The sequence below is a fragment of the Hippoglossus stenolepis genome, chromosome 15 (assembly GCF_022539355.2).
Source record: "Hippoglossus stenolepis isolate QCI-W04-F060 chromosome 15, HSTE1.2, whole genome shotgun sequence".
NCBI lineage: Eukaryota > Metazoa > Chordata > Actinopteri > Pleuronectiformes > Pleuronectidae > Hippoglossus > Hippoglossus stenolepis.
Genome location: NC_061497.1, coordinates 9,915,640 through 9,929,173, shown reverse-complemented (window position 1 = coordinate 9,929,173; position 13,534 = coordinate 9,915,640). Strand labels below are relative to the sequence as shown.

Below are 13,534 nucleotides of genomic sequence, written 5' to 3'. Positions count from 1 at the left end.
AATCATGTACATGTGACTCGCTGCTGTGCCTAAACCTGATCAAGCATTCACATCGGGTCGAGCTGGCGGCTAAATGTTGGAGGGGAAAACATAGGGAGTTTCATGGCTTTGCATAAAATTTAAAGGCTTAACTAATCAGCCTCTTTACCAAGTTAATTGAGACTCATTACATCAATGAAAGTATACCCCGTGTTGCCATAGGAACCATGAAGCAGGGCTTTGGCAGGGATTCTCCCTGACCACGGGACGAAATAAAGAAATAAGTGAAGAGAGGACAGGACGCGTTCCAAAAAGTGGCTGTGTGGCAGCATGAGACATCTCGCCCGCTTAGCTGTCTGCTGATTTCATTAAGTCACACAGGATTTTACATTTCTAAATGTCACTGTAGAGGATCATGTTTCACTACATTGACAGGCGCTGTATAAATTAAGGTTACAGCTATAATTGAAAGTCTCAAATGAATGCTGTTCACAGAGTTTGGTGGGTTTGAACTGATCCTCGATATCTTGTTACATGACTCTGCTCTTCTAAAAAAGAGAGTGGTGCCATATAAAGCCTTTCCAGATGGAGAATACTTTGTTGATTGCACTGAGCAATCTCCACTACATCAGTTTTGCTGTCCATTTCATTCAGATTATCCGGCACGCTGGAGAGAGAAATTAAAAAGCGCAGCACTGACACGTCCCGATCTCCATTCGAGATAATCCGCTGGTAATGTGAGGTAAGAGAGATGTTATGGCTGTTAGCATTGTTATAATGTCATTGATCACTGTCTGTGTATGTGTGTGTGTGCGTGTGTGTGTGTGTGGGTGGGTGGGTGGGAGTTAGACAAGGAGCGAGTGAGAGCACAAAGATAAAACTGATAGAGCTCACAAAACATGAATTATACTAATGCATACCGTCATAAAGAATTGAGCTATTACACTAAGCCTGCATTACAATACTGACAGCATGATGTGTAATATGTGTTTGCACGGCCACTGTGCACTTGTCAAGAACACATCTTCAGTCAAAGCAGGAATTCCTTTGTGTTTTTTTGAGACCAGAATCTTTTCTTAAAGGCGGCTTTGTCACAGCTGGGAATGGAGCGTATTCAAACACACACACACACACATGAGGGCGCACAGCATGATTGTGGGAAGGTCACAGAGGCCCCTATTTGGCCTCCAGTGACATCACCGAGCGGTATGCTAATAATGGGAACCGTGAATGCTTTGGGCAAAATGCTGCCGTTCCTTGGGAGCTCTCATGAGGCGAGAAAGGATGGGAGACACCCCCTCCACCCAGCCAGCATCACCACCCCCATTTCTTCTCTCTCTCTCTCTCTCTCTCTCTCTCTCTCTCTCTCTCTCTCTCTCTCTCTGTGTGTGTCTCTCAGTGCCACTCTGTCCCTCACTTTAAATTACCATTACTGGGCTCAGGGCACAGGAATTGTCTCTGCTCCACTTGTCAGATGTGGGACACTGAAGAGCCCTCGCTCACATCTCATCTCCGCTTCTTGCTCCCTGCATTTCTCACTAGTGCTACAAGCTTATGCACCCATCTTCTCTACATCTCACTTTAACTGCTGTGGTCATTCTGTCTTTGCCTTTCTCCAAATCATCCTCCATCCTCCCAGTGTCTCCAAATGAGAAACACCGTGTTTAAAAGGCCGCATCACATTCAAGTACAGCTTGTAAAACACAACTCCTGCTGAAAGAGGTCTGATCCTGGCAATCATAATATGTCTGATCCAGCAGAAAACGGCCTTCGGGCTTAGAATTATGACTGTGTGTGTGTGTGTGTGTGGAGGCAGTAAAGATTACTGTATAGATGTGTACATCTCATCTGGAGCATCTCCGAAGGGCTGTGGCCTGACACGTGAGCACATGGCTCAGCAAAACAACACAACACGCCGCTGAAACACTTACATTGCTCACAGTCACACACACACACACACACACACACACACACACACACACACACACACACACACACACACACACACACACACACACACACACACGGCCCCCTTCTACTGAGTTCAACATTGAATCACGTGCCATGATGATTTTCTTTTAATGCAAACAGACAAAAAGCAGCTAATGAGTAATATGTGCCCTGAAAGTATCCAGACAGGTTTGTGTGGTCCACTGTTATTCGTGTCTGCAGTGATTAAGCAGACGTTGCTCTGAGGAACTTCTATGATTAATTCATTTTAACAGCTGCACATTAATATCTATGAATCCGATATATACTGTATCCCAACTGGCCTTACAAGTCTTGAGTTTTTCAACCTCGTTATTATGCTGCATGTTTCCCAAACATTAAGAGGTGTTCTAATTAAAATGTTGCTAATTCACTCTTAAAATACTCATGGGCCTCGCATTATATTCCAGTACAGAATTGGGAGCTTTTAAAACTGTTTAATCTAGTCTTAGGCCTGCATGACGCTATTCCAAGTCAGCTGTGACTTCTTAAGGACTTGGGAGCATCTGTGGATCCACATATTTTGCACAGATGGCTGTACCATACGAAGCCATAGCTCTTGTTTTATCCGTGCACATACAGACCCTGAGCTCACATCCAGAGAGAAGGGGGTGGTTGATTATTTGGGGGCTGGGTGTTTGCCAGCCTCCTGCGTGAACAATAACCACCGCAGGACAATAGAGGGTCTTTTGGGGGCGTTTTGTGCCATTTGAGTGCGTCAGGCTGAGCTGTGTGTGTGTGTGTGTGTGAGGACAAGTCGTCTCCACGTTGTGAGTGCGAGGCAAAATAGATCGATCGAATGATTTAAGGGTGTAATTAAAAAGGCTCCGGGAGGCAAAAACACCCCGAGGCTCAGCAGGTGTTTTGTTCTCCCCAGGCATCTCGCAGCGCATGCAACAGCAGACTGGGCTCAGTGCAAAGCAGCAGTTTGCTGATGGGTTGTTATTTCTGTTCGGCCACCGTCGTGATTCAAAGCCCTACCTTTCATCCAGTCCACCACTTGACTGGAGCTCCACTTGCTCACAGGCTCCATCACCAGTGCCATGGGTAGAAGTTTGGCGTGACAAAAGAAAGAAGAACACACCCAACAATCCCTGCACAACCCCCCCCTCTCCTCCGATCTCAGAAAATCAACCCCAAAAAAAAGGGGACAAAATTCAACACATGGATTCTGCTCAGCTGAGGTCGGGTGTTTACAAACAAAACGGGGGTAGGTCCATCAGGTCCGAAATAAAATGTCGCTTTAAGGAGCAGGAGCGCAGCCCGGCGGACTCGTGCACATTCCTGTGCGCTTGCTTTGCTCACAGAGACCTCCTGCACTTGTCATTCACGTCAGGCTCAGTGGCGGTGATGCTGGTGGGTCGCTGCTGCCCGAGCCCCCTTCCAAAACACGTCCCTGTACCATCCAGGGCAGAGGAGAGCAGCGCACAGGCTGACGGTCATCCCGCTGTCTGGAGAGGCTGGCTGCGCTCTGAGCATCCTCCCTCCCTCCCTCACGCACACACACACACACACACGCAAACACACACGCAAACACACACTCATAGACATGGAGTCATAGTCCTCAGCAAGCGAAGTGTGTGTGTGTCTGTATGAGGCAAGATTAGTGCCACACGGCTGGTGGGTGGAATCTGAGGAGGGGGTTACACCGGATTTTGGTGACAGGACGTGGTGAATGAAAGAGAAAAGCCAGTTGAAGTAGACGGGAACTAGTAAATATCAGTCCCCTAAACAAGCCCGATTTTTAATTTTCTGAGAAATTGAGGGAAATTTCCCAAAAAATGTCTAATGCTTCAATGTTAAAGAAAGTAGACAAAAATAGCTGGATCCACACCAAAATTGAATAGGTCCTTCTGTGACTCATACCACATCCTTACCCCAAAACCGTCGAGCAATTTCTGCGTTACCTTGCTAACAAACAAATGGACAGGGGTCAAAACATGACCTCCTTAGTGGATGTATGACAACACTCTGCATTACAGTGCAGGCTTGAAGAAGTAGAAGGTTATGACCAATGGTTGACATGACTGACCAATCACAACAAAGTTGACCAGCAGACCAATCAGAGCAGACTGGGCTTAAAGACACAGGAGCTAAAACAAGTGATTCAGACAAAGACTGAAGTTTAAGAAGGTAAATCCTTTCAAGTAATAAATACAATTTCAATCATGACCCTGAATATGAGTATAATATCTCCATAAAATGTTGGTGGTTTTGACTAGAAAACATACATTTTGCTCCATGATTCTGCTCCTCTGAAAGGAGAATCATGCAATAGAAAAAGCTTCCTGAGAGCTAACTGCTCCGAGCAATCTCCACTGGCTAAACTGGCCTGAAATAAAGTCACATAGACTTACTTTTTGTCTGTAATAGTGGACATGCATGAATGTGTGAACATCTCGAGGTACGATAGGCCCACAAGAAATCCTGCAGTTGCAGCCATCATTACTAGCCTATATCTGGACAATGGGCTCCACTGCCCCCTCCGCAAGGAGCCCCGAGCACCCAGAAGGAACCCTTGTGCCACAATGAAGACATGATCCATCACAAAATGTCCACCCTATGGATGCCATGGGTGAACCAAGATGGAAGCACTGCAGCCATGGAGAGGGCCCAAGATCTATGCAGTTGCTGGTGGAATATTTTAAAAGCACAAACAGTTGCACAAGTGCAACTTTCCAAATGCACAAGGGGCAGCATTCATGATGAGCTAATGTAAACAACAGTTTTCCTCCTGAAAACAACATACACAATGAATAAATGCTTTCATCCCAATTCATCCCTTGTGCACTGGCTCCGCTGCCTCTCCTTCCAATCCCACGGGCACTAATCACCCCTCATACTACCACTGTTTCCTGCTGCCGCCTTTGTCACTGCTCAGCCTCCATCACACAAAGCGCAGTGTGGTGGAAACTCGTTGGTGTCTCGGTCGCCAAAGAGACGAGGATTCTGCTGATTCTGTTACAGTTTCATGATGTAAACATCAGCTGCCTGATCACTTATTACATACCTGCCAGTAAACTGGATGTCAAATCATATAGATCAATAGTTAAATGTTATTTACTTCCAACAAATCATATATTCTTTCACTAGAGTAACTTAACAATTATTCAACAAGACAAAAGCTGTGGTTTATTCAGCTCATATCAAGTCAATAGGCTACACTGAAATCATAATACCTCCAGAGTGACTAAAGAGCATGACAACCGAGATTTCACTGGTATGAAGTGTTGCCTATAAACAACGCAGCAGAAAGCTCAACAGTGTTAGTTCTGACATCAGGTTAATCAATAATCGTGAATAAATACTGAGTCATACAATGTGAAGCTGGATAATGTGTTCTCTCTTAGAAATGGAGTTGATACAATAATGATATACGAGCAAATGCACTGCTCTTATAGCAGCTGTAGACTCTTTTTTTTTTTTTTTAAAACTGGTATGAATCATATTTTGCAGTAGGAGGATATTGCAGTGCTGCTCTGGCCCTGCACACAAACACTCACAGTAGTCGGAGTTACATTTGACATAAATCTCATCTGACTTCAGCGCCACAATATAGATGGTGAATAGATTTCCCTTGCTAATGGATGCAATAATTCATTTATTTTTTAAATATTAAGCAATGAACTGTTCTAATGATAGTGAGTACTCCTTATTAATGGTAAAATTACAAAAATGTAATCTTTATTTACTGCCATAACCTCTAGCAAAATACTTTTATAATCAAAAGAATCATTAGCTACTGTGCTTCTCCTCTATATTTGTCAACATAATGTTTACACTGCCACATTCAGCTATTATCACTCGCAGACTATACAATAGCTCATGAAATAGGATTCTATGTTATAGATACAACTACCCAAAACTATTCTAACACTACATTTAAATTCTGTACATGATGGACAAGTATAAGTATAGATAAATAAATAAAAGCATAAATTAATAATGAACTATATTTTTTTTAAAAAGTGATTAAAAAAGTTTCTTCTGTATTTCTACATTTATTTATTTCTACATTTCCACATTCATTTTATTTATCAAAACATTTGGCCTTTTTTGGCCTCCATGTTAGGGCAGCAGATATAATGAAGTAATAGCATAATGTACTAAACACAATAATATTACATTATAAGAGGATCGTTTCTGCGCAAGTACTTTTACTTTTGATAATGATTTTGATTTTGCAGACTACGGAACTACTTGCCATAGAGCACAGCCTGCTGTGTGGTACTTCAGTTTCATCTATGCAAAAGATACATATTCTAAAAATTATACAATAAAACATTATTTTATATAAAACAAAGAGTATTTATTCTACCAGGGATCAATCCCCCTCCTCTGGAGGAGCTCTCATGTTTGAGTGCATGTTATTCATTTTCCGAACCACTAGGGGGCAGAGCCTGTTTTACGTTTTGCTACAAGAAGAAGCAGAAGAAGAAGCAGAGGAAGACGAAGTAGCAGAAGAAGTAGTAGCAGAAGAAGCAGAAGAAGAAGCAGAAGAAGAACAACAACCAGAAACATTAAATTTAAGGTTAGTCGGTTTCTGCTGTATTTAATTACAAGGAATAATAACATGCTGATACGTGTCATTGACATGCATGACCGCTGACAGTGTTCGGTCTCAGACGTCAAGGCGGAAGTTTAAAGTTCAAATAAGGTAAATGTCAAAAGTCAGATAAGATCGTTTCTGTCAGTTAGCGAGCTGCAGTCTGTGACATGTAGTCACAGACTGCATACACCTGCAGGTTCACTGTGTAATCTGGGAGGACTATGACCTGTTTATATGAGGCCTATGACTAAGGTTATTACACTGGTTTCAAATGGGAGTCAAATTCAATACAAGGGGTCAAAGGTTGAGTATTGTAACAAGAGTACGACAGTACGACAGAACAACATTAGGTTTACTGTCCCTCTTTCTAAACATGTGAAGAACATGTTTAACGTGAGTAAAACTTTACAGTAACTCTGTAAAACGCTAAAAGTTACAGAGCATTAGTTCATCTTTCTGCTCTTTATCAACCATAAAGTGTGAGGCACTAAACTCTTGTTATTCCACTCAGTTGGAAGTTCAAGAGATCACTCTGTGGTGATCAGAAGCCAAATACAGTGAACTACTCCATGCACATACAGAAACTGAAACAACAATCATCTAGGGAATTGTTGTAATGTTTAATGTTCAGCTGATTAAATAATCCTTATAGCTCGTAACAAGTATATGATCGCACTTAATACACTGAATCCTGAATGTGTCCTGATATACAGTTTGAGGACTGATATACTGATGTTTCCTCCATGTTTGCTCTTCTACACGTACAGACAGGTTACAGTCCAGAGACTGTGCCTGGAAAACAAAAAGTGATCACCGCTCACATGCTCGTCATGTTAGCCTTTGGCTGACCTGCTCAGTGACATAATGGATGACGTTGAACAGTTTGCGATGGCCATGGGGTCAGATAGCTCTTCCGTCGGGGATGCAGTGTCTGGTAGAGGACAACAGATTGTGTCAAATGAAGAGGACGATCTCTACTACATCCCTGAGAGAAGACCGTCTCTGGACCTGGGACAATGGTCAACAAGTCCAATGGATACCAGCCACGGGTAATGAAGTAGAAATAGAAAAATAACAACTTGTCTCTGTGATGATTCAGTATGTCTTATGTGTGTCTTGCACACTTTTTTTTATTAGGCCAACAAGCAGTTAAACAATTGCCATCCTTCTGTTTTTTCAGGCATCATGTGGGCCGGGCCCCATCTCCAGTTCTGAGCTATATATCACTGGCATCTGAGGAGAGCTCAATAGAAATGGGTGATGGAGAGGGATCTTCCACAGGGTACAAACAGGACAAAGTATTCAGTCCATACATTCATCACATTAAGCAGCTGTGCCTAACAATATACTGTAGTTTATATTGTATCCATGGAAGATCTAATTACAACTTTTAATTCTAACACTAGCCCTCTTGTCTGTCTGATTTTAGGATCCAGCTGGAAAGATCAGATTCGTTCTCCAGCTGCTACTCCTTCGACAGTGACGATTGTGAAAAGATAATCCTCAAGTAAGAACTACACCCATGGCAAGGCACTAAAACATTTGTGCGTGTGTGTGATTACAGTACATTTGTTGACTGACACTAAAAACATGTTTAAATCTCTCCACTGTGGCCACACCAGATCTAAAAGCAAAGATGATATGGTCTCAGGACCTTTTGTCACACCTGAGTTCCTCCAATCCCAGAGTGAGAGCAGCCACCCTTCTCTGACGGTGGCATTCACTTTGCAGGTCAGTCTGTCTTCCTCTGTTGTTTGTAATCGATTGCATACAAAACACCCTTCAGTTTACAACAACAACGCTGAATTTCATCTTTCTTTTGGAATCAGGCCATCTGTGGTACCCTTAGGAAGTTGTCAGCGGGAGCCTTCAAGACTTTCAAGATGATGCTGTGGAAGCATTACCCGCAGTCGTTCAACACTCCTCACCAGGACATGGACATGCTGAACCTTGTGGACCGGCTGCTCGAGTGTTACAGACTGGACGTGTCTTTGCAGATCACCAAAATCATTCTTGGGGAGATGGGGGAAAAAAAGGTGGTTGATTATCTCCAGACCATGTGTCTCAGAAGTAAGTTCACTCCTCTAATGTCTTCATGCCTAAATACTGTTAATTCAATCTTAATATAACACACATTTACCTTTTTTCAGATGAAGTACGTCATGAATTATGTGAGACTCTGAAGAGGATATATGGTGAAGTATGTGAGGATATGGCCGTGCAGGAAGAGAAGAGGCCATTCGACGACATCTTTACTGACCTCTACATAACCTCAACATGTGATAACGGCCCAAATATTGAACATGAGGTCATGACCATAGAAAAACTGGACAGCAACCGGAATGCAGAGAAGCGTCTTTCCACCAAGGATATTTTCACCCCTGAAAGGCCGGAGGACTCCAACACAAAGTTACTGTTGATGACTGGAGTGGCAGGGTCGGGGAAGTCAATGGCGGTCAGAAGGTTAGTCCTGGATTGGATTGAAGGGCGTTCCCACCAACACGTGTCTTTTTTGTTTCCTCTGCCGTTCAGGGAACTCAAACAGTTTGAGGATTCCACAGCCTCCTTTTTGGAAATAATACAAAAACTCTACCCAGAATCTAAAAAACTGAGAGATGAGGATTATAGATGCGAGGACTGCAAAATAATGTTTGTCTTTGACGGGCTTGACGAGTACAATGGGAAGCTGGACTTTGAAAACACTATGCTTCTCAGCGACCACACAGAACCCACCACCCTGAACGTCATTGTGGTCAACCTCCTCAGAGGGAGGCTGCTCTACCGCGGCCTCTTCCTGGTCACTTCTCGGCCGCAGGTAAAGCCCTGCATCCCCTGGGACACGCACTATGATGAGATCGAAGTGCGTGGATTCTGTGACCCTGAAAAGGAGGCGTTCTTTAAGAGGAGATTTAAGGACCCAGATCAAGCAGCCAGAGTTATTGCATATATCAAGTCTTTCAGAACCCTCTGCATCATGTGCCACCTGCCCTTGTTCTGCTCACTGGTTGCTGATGAGTGCTATCGCATTTTTAGAGAACAGGGGACAGGGGCAGAGCTGCCCAGGAGCATCACGTACCTGTACACAAAGCTAGTGCTAGTGCTCACACGCCAGCATCGCATATTGAGAGCTCCAGATTTGAGCCTGGAGGAAGAGAGAGACTTCCTTATGAAACTTGGAGAGTTGGCCTTCCACATGTTAGAAGAAGGCCAGTTCAAAATCACCAGATCCAACTGGAAACACACTGGAATCAACGACAAGGAGGCGGTGATTAACAGTGGCCTGTGCACACAATATATCACAAAGCCACACGTCTTGTTTCATGAGAATGTCCTGAGCTTTATCCACCCCACCGTGCAGGAGTACCTGGCCGCCCTGTATGTGTTTCTCTCCTTTAGAAACCATGGGAAGAACGTTGTTGAGCAGCAACTGAGAGGCAAGCTCAAGATGTTCAAGGGACATAAAGTCATGGAGCTGTACAAGAGCGCTGTGGACAGAAGCATGCTCAGTGAGGACGGCAAAATGGACATTTTCCTACGTTTCCTGTTAGGGATGGAGCGCAAGCCCAACCTGGAGCTCCTCCAGCCACTCTGCGCGTCCTCTGTAAAGTGGCCAACAGTGATTGAAGAGACTGCCACCCTCATCAGGAAGAGGATCAGAGAAAATAAGTATCCGTGCAGAAATGACAATTTGCAGCACTGCTTGGAGGAGCTGGGTGTATGTTAGCATCAGAGGCAGTATCATAATAATAACTGCACCAAATCGTCACAGGAGAAAATATGTCGCGACTTGCTCTAAGTTCCAGTTGGAAAAATACTGAGGAGGACAAGTGCCGACCTTGCTCGCCCTCCTGATAAAGAAAAATGTTTCTCTTCAACCAACATTTGCACTAATGGAATTTTGAAACATTAAAGAGTCTAAAAGCAACCACATTGTTATAATCAGGTTGACTCAGGATGGAGGCGTATATTATGTTTTTATCAGTGTCGTATATACAAGTAGTCGTTCGAGCCTTTGCATGGACACACATGCATTTGTTTACAAGCTGACGGAAAAGGAACCAGGAACCTCAGAACCATGTCGACTGACAGAGTAGAGTAATGTTACAGGATTGAAAACAAGTGCATAGTTTTATTTGTTGGGACATCTGAGATGAAACTTTAAAAAAAGAATTGAAAACATATGAGTGGGGACGCATACCCTGCATGAATGTTGTATGAAGGCTACTGTATATACACATATTTATCCTGAGTTCCATCATGATAATACATTTTTAAACAAAAAACAACATAAAGGTCTTTAACTTTGTGTTTTTCTTTGTCGTTTCATTGTAGAGCTGTGTGCAGCGCTCTTTGGTCCACTGTTGCTCACTCACTTTTTCTGTCACTAACACATTGACCATCGCCTGCACTGGAACAAATCACACCAGAGTAACAATGTGTAGTTGCAGGCAATGTGTAGTTGCAGGCATGTTATACATTTGTGTGCCATCAAAATGATATTAAAAAGTTTTTTGAAAGTAAAAAAACAACAACTTTGTGCTGCTTTAAGTTCCACAGTCACACTGATTTATTTACTTTATTTACTCCAACCTAGTAACATCTGTACTGAGGCTTACACCTCTGCAGAAACCTCACAGATGTTACCTTTATATAGATATAGTATATGTTTGACATCTAATTTACAAGCAGGGGGGGTTCTGGGAAAAGGACAGATTTTAAGGGGACAAATTGCTTTTTAATTACTGCACTATTAAGGCAATATAAAGTATCATGAGGATTATAACTATTAGCTGTGTGGCGAATGTGTGAAAACTGAATCTGCTGATCAGTTACTGCAGTCGACACATTGAAGAGCTGAAGTTCTGTCATTGCGTACATTACACAACTAAAACACAGCTTTACTCTAAACCCTGTAGCTCACATCACTACCACAGTGTTCAGTGTACTTGCACATGAGACTAACCGTGGGGTAGAGACAGTGACACCCGTTCAGACAGACACAAGTTGTCTGTTTGAAATAAATGGTACTTAATTCATAAATATATAGGAAAACAACCTCAGGGTTCAATCAGCACTAAACACTTTAGTTTGTGAGTGAAATGATTGCAAATGCTTCAATGGTTTACACATAAAAAATATCTTAATGCCAGCAGACACAGGAATGATACACAACCATAGCAAATCAAAGTGTTACAATATTCTCTCTATATTCTGCAGATAAACGATAGCCCTGCTTTACTTCAACTGTATCAAAGGTACATTCAGTTCCACATTAAAATGCTGTGTAAAATAGAAAGGGTACTAATATACTTCACTTGCTGTTTGGTCTGTATTGGCTCTCACCAAACAGTGCAACATCTAATATAAAATTCACAGATTAAGTTGATTCACCGTTATTAATAAATGAAGAGAAATCCATTGGTGTTACGAACATTCAGTGTTTTCCTTTCTTTCTTATTCTTCTTAGCTTTATTTGCTTCTGGGCCATTCCAACAGCGCTCGTCACCATACAGGTGAAGGTGGATCTTAAGTCCTCTGGTGTGACGTTCTTCAACAGCAATCTCCTCTGGAGGATTGTGCCGTCCTCCAACGTTGATCTAAAAACACACAATCAGTCACTACAGCTCTATCTGCAGGATTCTTACCCCAATCACTGTGTACACTGCTTTCTTTGAAGCAAGGACACACCGCAGCTTGATATTCAACAACTTGTGTGTGGATTGTTCTACTTCAATGGCCACAATGCTGCTGTGGTATGGTAATTTCCATTTAAGTGTTGATATAAAAGTCATAATACTCACTGGTCTAATTCTACTATTCTGTCCCTGCTGGGTATCTCCTCAGGAAAAGAGCCATTGACGAGCCAGTAGATGAGCGTCACTCCATCTTTACTATTTGTAACTGCATCACAGTGAAGAATCAGTGGCTCACCTGTGAGGCAGAACACACCCAAACAGTTTCAGTACATATATGTGTAAAAGCCGAAAAATACATGGCCTACGCTCATGCAATGTTTTAGAAATGTTGGTCCCAAGATTAATGCAGGAACTTGGCAAAAAAATAAAATGCTGCCCCCTCTTCCTGGAATAATTTACAGAACGATCTGAAATTGTCAGAGCTTGTTACTATGGGGGAATTTAAGTCCATTTTAAACGTCACTGTGGAAAGGATGGTTTAAAGTTTTTTACTGAAACTCTGGCAGATTGTACGTGATGTGTATGTAGTAAATGATACAATGAGCTGTTATATGATAGCTGTATCTTTGTATTGTTTTCATTGTAACCATGTTTTCCTGTCCTTTTGGCCAGGTCTCTCTTCTAAGAGAGATTTTAACATCAATGACAATTTAACCTTGTTAAATTAAGAATATTATATAAATATATGTACAGAAGCCCTGATAGTAAACTAATCCTTAATGAAGTAGCATGAAAAGTTTAAATATAATCAACACTTGATAGCAGTTGGTAATTTGCATGTGTACTACCTGGATGAGCTTTGATTTGGACTCGATCTGCCCCAATGATGTGTGGAGATCCATCCGCAGACACTGAAGAACAAATTCATGTTAGCAAAAAACTGAAATATAAAATATACAACTATGTCGCCCGTAAAACAAACTGTACCTGGGAATCCATTTGCAAGCAGCACACACAGAGATCCCAAGGCTGCAGCAGGGAAACCACACATTAACAGTCTGTCGCCATAGCGAGAGTGAAAATTAAAGGGTTGGTGTAATTAAATATTACCTTTTACAACAGAGGAGAGCTTCATAGTGATGACTCCAGTGAGAGGTGTTCGCTGTGCACTGCCGTTAAGAATTACTCTATATATACACTCACTGATATAATTAACTTCCTCTCCGCCCACTCAGAAAAAATTACGTGTGTGTGGGGATTTCCTAAGGGTGACCCACTGTTGTTCCTCGAGGGATAATGACACACTGCAAGGTTCCAGAAATCAAGTATTTTGACTAAATCATAGTTCTCAGTCACAAGACTTCAAATAGGCTCCAGTAGA

At 42.4% G+C, this 13,534-nt stretch overlaps 3 protein-coding genes across 8 annotated transcripts in view; 1 reads left to right on the top strand and 2 right to left on the bottom strand.

The window, feature by feature from the left end:
• LOC118121889 (connector enhancer of kinase suppressor of ras 2) overlaps window positions 1-3,464 on the bottom strand; it is a 30,134-nt gene extending 26,670 nt beyond the window's left edge. For all 4 annotated transcript variants that reach the window (XM_035178120.2, XM_035178121.2, XM_035178122.2 and 1 more), the window contains exon 1: window positions 2,950-3,464. In XM_035178120.2, the coding sequence (XP_035034011.1) occupies window positions 2,950-3,013 (64 nt within the window). In that variant the 5' untranslated portion in view covers window positions 3,014-3,464. The remainder of the gene's footprint in view (window positions 1-2,949) is intronic.
• Window positions 3,465-6,387: 2,923 nt separating this feature from the next.
• On the top strand, window positions 6,388-10,822 carry nlrc3l1 (NLR family, CARD domain containing 3-like 1). 2 transcript variants are annotated; one of them, XM_035178124.2, is made up of 7 exons: window positions 6,388-6,499; window positions 7,285-7,566; window positions 7,698-7,799; window positions 7,947-8,024; window positions 8,140-8,248; window positions 8,347-8,587; window positions 8,668-10,822. In XM_035178124.2, the coding sequence occupies exons 2-7, from the start codon at window positions 7,382-7,384 to the stop codon at window positions 10,239-10,241; spliced, it is 2,289 nt and encodes a 762-aa protein (XP_035034015.1). In that variant the 5' UTR covers window positions 6,388-6,499; window positions 7,285-7,381; the 3' UTR covers window positions 10,242-10,822. The 2 variants fall into 2 exon arrangements, with proteins under 2 accessions (XP_035034015.1, XP_035034016.1); XM_035178125.2 differs by lacking the exon at window positions 6,388-6,499 and having other exon boundaries at window positions 7,425-7,566; window positions 7,698-7,815.
• Window positions 10,823-11,054: 232 nt separating this feature from the next.
• On the bottom strand, window positions 11,055-13,463 carry LOC118121892 (interleukin-1 receptor accessory protein). 2 transcript variants are annotated; one of them, XM_035178127.2, is made up of 5 exons: window positions 13,264-13,463; window positions 13,141-13,182; window positions 13,002-13,064; window positions 12,319-12,448; window positions 11,055-12,114 (listed from the first exon to the last, which is right to left on the bottom strand). In XM_035178127.2, the coding sequence occupies exons 1-5, from the start codon at window positions 13,286-13,288 to the stop codon at window positions 11,952-11,954; spliced, it is 423 nt and encodes a 140-aa protein (XP_035034018.1). In that variant the 5' UTR covers window positions 13,289-13,463; the 3' UTR covers window positions 11,055-11,951. The 2 variants fall into 2 exon arrangements, with proteins under 2 accessions (XP_035034018.1, XP_035034019.1); XM_035178128.2 differs by lacking the exon at window positions 13,141-13,182.
• Between the last annotated feature and the right edge of the window lie 71 nt (window positions 13,464-13,534).